Below are 6,259 nucleotides of genomic sequence, written 5' to 3'. Positions count from 1 at the left end.
AGCTATAACACTACAAAAAAAAGTGAAAAAAGTGAATTAATATCATTTAACCCCTTCCCTATTAAAAGTTTGAATCACCCCCCTTTTCCCATAAAAAAAAAAAAACACAGTGTAAATAAAAATAAACATATATGGTATCTCCGTGTGCGGAAATGTCCAAATTATAAAAATATATCGTTAATTAAACCCACGGTCAAAGGTGTGCGCGCAAAAAAATTCCAAAGTCCAAAATAGTGCATTTTTGGTCACTTTTTATATCATGAAAAAATGAATCAACGATCAATAAGTCCTATCAATGCAAAAATGGTACCGCTAAAAACTTCAGATCACGGCGCAATAAAAGAGCCCTCATACCGCCCCATACACGGAAAAATAAAAAAGTTATAGGGGTCAGAATATGACAATTTTAAATGTATTAATTTTCCTGTATGAAGTTAGGATTTTTTCCAGAAGTACGACAAAATCAAACCTATATAAGTAGGGTATCTTTTAACCATATGGACCTACAGAATAAATATCAGGTGTCATTTTTACCGAAAAATTTACTACGTAGAAACGAAAGCCCCCAAAAGTTACAAAATGGCGTTTTTTTTTCATTTTTGTCTCACAATGATTTTTTTTCCCGTTTCACCGTAGATTTTTGGGCAAAATGACTGATGTCATTACAAAGTAGAATTGGTGGCACAAAAAATAAGCCATCATATGGATTTTTAGGTGCAAAATTGAAAGAGTTGTGATTTTTTAAAGGCAAGGAGCAAAAAACGAAAATGCAAAAATGGAAAAACCCCTAGTCCTTAAGGGGTTAACATACCAGACATTTTGGTAACACTGGCTATATCTGTTGCTTATATGCAATTGTGCATATAAGTAAAATCAAACAGTTGTAACATTTGTCAACAAAACTTTTTATTGATTTTAAATGTATGATAAACTTTTTAATAAACTATATCTCATGCAGGTATTATGACTGTAAAGCAACCGTCCTGCGTAAAAAACAAACAAACAAGGAATTCAGGAAGTGGGAGCAGGAGTTCCGGAACCATCTCCTGCCAGAGGGTCGGAGTGAGACAGGCCTTGGTGGTCCTCATATGTCACCTGAATCCGAGAGTGCTGGCGGTGAGTAAAAAAATAAAAATAAATTATTATTATTATTAATAATTACTTGTTCAAAAAATATAAAACAATCATACTAATCCCAAACATACACACACCCACATATATATATATATATATATACATATATGTGTATATATATAAATATATATATATATATATATATATATATATGTATATATATATATATATATATATATATATATATATATATATATACAGACAAAGAATAAGTCAGCCAGCACTTTAGTTGATACCAAACTATTATATGGACCTGGCCTACACCATAGCTGTATAGCTCTCCGTATTAACTGCATATTCATGTTTCACCTATATCCATGTGCTGGCAGTGTGCTGCTGCATACTTCTGTTGCTGTATATCTAGCCTAGTAGCGTGCACCTGTAGGCCAGGTCCATATAATAGTTTGGTATCAACTAAAGTGCTGGCTGACTTATTGTTTGTCTGTATTGCACATACGGGGGAGTGGCTACCTCCATGTTGGCCTTGCACCCCACCCACCTCTATCAGGTGTGTATATAAGGTGTCTTGGATGTTCCAGACCCTGCCATGCTTACTGAACTGTTCACACAGAGGCATATTCACAGTGTAGGGTCCGTTCCAAGGAGGCCACCTTATCGCGGTGGGACGGTCCAAGCTATTTGACCGCCGGCGGAGACAAATTTGCCAGCTAAGTGCCTTACTATTTCATAGTTTCACATTTGCATCTATTACACCATAGCTGTATAGCTCTCCATGTTTTAACTGCATATTCATGTTTCACCTAAATCTGGTAGTGTGCTGCTGCATTCTTCTGTTGCTATATATATATATATATATATATATATATATATATATATATATGTGTGTATATATTGGTGTGTATATATATATATATATATATGTATATAGATAGATAGATATAAATAAAATATTCATATATATATATATATATATCTATCTATATATATCTATAGATACATACATATACAGTTTATACACACACACATATATATATATTTGTGTGTGTGTGTGTACACACATGCATACATAAATAGATATCGAACAATCAAGAGAATGCAGCATCTCCAGACCCACAACACTCCAAAATGCTGAAATAGTGATGAGTTTATTTCCTCAGAGGTTAATAATATAATATTTTAGTATCTTCTTCTTTACCTATGATGAAATAAACTCATTACTTTTTCACCATATTGTAGTTTATTTATTTATTTAAGCTTTAACAACTTATGATGGCAGCTAATCAAAGTAATGAGACACACTGTAATGTAAACGTTCTTACTGTTTCAGTCAAAACATTACTAATTAATTATTATTATTATTTTTTTTTTTTCAGATCAACCAGGTCCATCTGCAGGGAGGATGGTCCGCCATCAAAACTTGCCCCAATCACCTGTCCTGTCCTCAGCATCGGCTGAGATAGATGAGGAGGAGGAGGTGTCCCCAGGTGAACAACACCAACCACTCTCCCCCAACCCTAGCTCCTGGCTCTGTCCCAAGGGATACTTACCTGCAGCTTGCTAAAGAAATCCAAAGGCTGGCCAAGGAGAACAGGAACATGTCGCGCGAATTGCGCCGGATGAATCGCACCATGGTTGAACTCCACCGATCACAAAAACAAGAGTTCCAAGCCCTGTTGGCCAAACAAATGGGAGAATTTCAGGCCATGTTGTCCCACCATAGCCAACAACAGATGCAGGCGATGCATGATTTGAGGGTGGACGTTATGCCCCATAAGCAGCAGCAATACCCCCCAAAAAAACTGAAATATACGGGACTAAATTATTTCGCCTTGTTGATATGTTTCAGTTGTTGTTCTGTTTAAGATATGTTATTATTACTACTGCAGCATTGAAGGCCTTGGCCATTCAAGAAAAAAAAAACATTTTTTTCTTTATCCTGTGTGGTGTCTAAATTATTACTAACATTACATTATTTTTATTTCCACTTTTTTTTTTTTTTGTGTTGTCCACATCTTGGGGGAGATTTATCAAGACCTGTCCAGAGGAGAAGTTGCCCATAGCAACCAATCAGCTCGCTTCTTTAATTTTTTAACAAGGCCTGTGCTAAATGAAAGAACCAATCTGACTGGTTGCTATGGGCAACTGGGCAACTTTTCCTCTTGGCAGGTTTTGATAAATCTGCCCCCTTGTCCACAGTGCTCTCTGCTGACACCTTTGTCCGTATTAGGAACTGTCTAGAGCAGCAGGAACTTTGCTATGAAAATGTTATTCTAATCTGGACAGTTCCTGGCTGACATGTACAGAGGTGTCAGCAGAGAGAGCCCTGTGGACAGACTGGAGAGAAATAAATAAAAAAATAATACACTGACTTATATTTTCTATTGGCACGTACATTATTCTGCGCAGATTTGATGTACTGCATATTATGCTGCAGATTTCAATATCTGCAAAAAATAATGTACGTGTGAATTGACCATTATGCCTCTGGAATATTTGCTCCATTCATTTACTAGGGGTCCCTCTAGTGGCAGAGGCACTGTAAAGCACAACTGTTATAAAGAAAATTGATGGAATTTTAAGTTACTCACCAGTGATTTGCTGAAAGAAACTGTTTTTTTTCACCCACTTCAAGGTCCAGCAATAGGATTCCTAAATCCTGAAAGAAAGATGGAAAGGTATAAATTAAACTAAAATTAATAATGGGATATTAGGAGGGAAGGGGATGATTGACAGACCACTCACCTGTTTGAAGGGGCTGTTAAGCTTGTCACTTGCTTCACTTTTAAACAACTGGTAGTAACGGGAAAACATTCCAACTTGTTAACGAAACTTGAACTCAACGGTAACTGCAGTGTTCAACTTTAACTGAAGAGGTAACTTCAACTTTTTAACTTGTTTCAAAGTTTAGGGCTGGGTACCCTAACTTTGGCAAATTGACTTTAAAAAAAGTCATCTGCTCCATGAGCTGAGGGGACAGTTGAGAACGCTGTGGGCATAGAATGTTCCCGGTGACAGAAAATACCTGCTCACTTTGCACAGAGGTTGGGGGGCAGGATAGGAGCTCCTGGGCCACCATGCTTAGAGCAGGCCAAATAGCCCTCTTTTCGTCCCAATATTTCATGGCATCGGCAGTGGGAAATATATTTGGTTCAGACACATAAATTTTGACCATGTCTGCCACCTTGTCTCTTGGTATCCGAGAGGGTTGTCTGGTTTGTCCAACCAGGCTTTGCAATGTCTCTGCCCAAAAGTCTGCAGCTCTTGAGGAGGTTGTAGCAGTGTTGCTGATGGTTGCTGAGATTTCTGCAGGCTCATCTTCCTCTGCTTCTTCCTCCTCATCATGCCTCTCTTGTCCCACATCTAATAGTCTCTGTCTGTCACACACCTTGATGATTAATTTGTCCCTCCAGCTTGTTAGGGCATTTGCTTGGAGAGCCATTTTGCCCTTAATCCGGGGGTCACACATGGTGGCTAGCATTAGATCAGGGCAAGTGTCTGTCAGCTCTTTAATCCTACGCTGTAGTAGGACCTGGAGTCTCCTTACCAGTGTGGCAACATCACCAACTATATAGCCTCCAGTCAACTTCTCTCTGTTATTCAGGAAGGCATCCATTTTGGTTAACAGATGAGTAAAGAGAGGGATGACTTGCGCCAAACTTGCCTTCTCCTGGCTTAACTTTTCCGTGACCGCACGAAAGGGGCTAAGTACAGCAACCACCTGAGCAACTAAGGTCCACTCCTCCCTGCCAAATGCTCTGGTGATGCCAATATAATTTTCATGGGACATTGCATGTATGGGTTTCTGCTGCTCTAGGATTCTTTCCAGCATTTCTAGTGTGGAATTCCACCGGGTGCTAACATCCTGTTTCAGTCTGTGTTGAGGAACACCTGCCTTACTCTGCTCCCGTCTGAGTAAGTGGCTGTCTTTAACACTCCGGTGAAAATGCCCTGCAATTTTTCTACATGAATCCAGAACTCCTGTGAGCTTTGTGTTGCTCTCTGAGGTGTCTTCCAAACCGGCCTTCACCACAAGATGGAGGACATGTGCAGAGCATCGCACACATACAAAGTTGCCATCACGCAATGCCTTTATCATTTTGGCTGCACCGTTAGTCACCACGAAACCCATCTTCGGATGTGTATCTACGTGTTCCCCAAGCCATTCTTCCACCATTTTTTTTAAGTGCTCTGGTTATGTTTTGTGAGCTGTGCTGCTCATCCAATACCTCTGCATGGAGGAGGAATGAGCGGTGGCCCTGATTTGTATTCTCAACACCAGCCCCTGTGCTTCTTGGACCTGATTTGGTTTGGGCAAGTTCAGTGACAATGGGCTGCCACCAGTGTGTGGTCAATGATAGGAAAGCATGCTGGCCACTGGGAGCACTCCACAGGTCAGTGGTTAGATGTACAGACTGTCCAGCAGCTTTTCCCAGCTCCTCTTTTCCACACACGATTTATACAAAGCAGGTACTATACTTCTGCTGAATGTGGTACGTGATGGTACAATATATTGGGGTGCAAGTGCCTTTAGAAGGCGTTTAAAAGGTTCCCCTTCCACCATGTTAAATGGAGCCCCCCCAATGGCTATGAGCTCACCTATAAGGCGGGTAATCTTGCGGGACTGTTGGCGGGAAATCCCCCTGGGATGAAAACCAGTAAACTGTTCTATGGTGGACTGGTTTCCTTTAATGGGATGAACAACAGCTTCAGCCCCTTGCCCCTTTTCCAGGTTATCTGAGGCTGAACTCATAGTAGCACTGGAACTAGCACTACTACTTCCCTTTCTTTTACTTGGTGGAGCTGCCAAACCACTTTCTTCTCTCATCAACACTGCCTTGTGGTGTGTCCTCAGATGGTTATCCATTCCTGCATTGGTGAGATGCCCCAAGACTTTGCCACAACTTACTTCCTTGCCACATAGCTTACATTTGGCCAAGCGACCATCCCCAACTGTTATGAAATGCTCCTATACCTTAGATTTGCGGTTACCACTGACACTGGGTTGTGCTGACGGGGAAGGTTTTTCTGGAAGGGGAGTGCTCTTGGAAGCAGTAGCTAAAGTCCTTGTACTGGTGACAGTGGCAGTCTTTGCATGGGAGGGTGTATCCACAACTATGGAGCCAGAGGAGGATGGTGGTGATTGAGATTCTTGATAGTCATCATC

General features: G+C 40.4%; 1 protein-coding gene across 2 annotated transcripts; it reads right to left on the bottom strand.

The window, feature by feature from the left end:
• Positions 1 to 898: 898 nt before the first annotated feature.
• On the bottom strand, positions 899 to 5,770 carry LOC130291704 (zinc finger BED domain-containing protein 4-like). 2 transcript variants are annotated; one of them, XM_056540831.1, is made up of 3 exons: positions 3,684 to 5,770; positions 2,643 to 2,765; positions 899 to 1,110 (listed from the first exon to the last, which is right to left on the bottom strand). In XM_056540831.1, the coding sequence occupies exon 1, from the start codon at positions 5,267 to 5,269 to the stop codon at positions 3,983 to 3,985; it is 1,287 nt and encodes a 428-aa protein (XP_056396806.1). In that variant the 5' UTR covers positions 5,270 to 5,770; the 3' UTR covers positions 899 to 1,110; positions 2,643 to 2,765; positions 3,684 to 3,982. The 2 variants fall into 2 exon arrangements, with proteins under 2 accessions (XP_056396806.1, XP_056396805.1); XM_056540830.1 differs by lacking the exon at positions 899 to 1,110 and having other exon boundaries at positions 2,480 to 2,765.
• Between the last annotated feature and the right edge of the window lie 489 nt (positions 5,771 to 6,259).

This window comes from Hyla sarda, chromosome 9 (genome assembly GCF_029499605.1).
Source record: "Hyla sarda isolate aHylSar1 chromosome 9, aHylSar1.hap1, whole genome shotgun sequence".
Classification (NCBI taxonomy): domain Eukaryota; kingdom Metazoa; phylum Chordata; class Amphibia; order Anura; family Hylidae; genus Hyla; species Hyla sarda.
The sequence above is the reverse complement of the archived record's forward strand: the minus strand, read 5'-3'. Positions and strand labels throughout refer to the sequence as shown.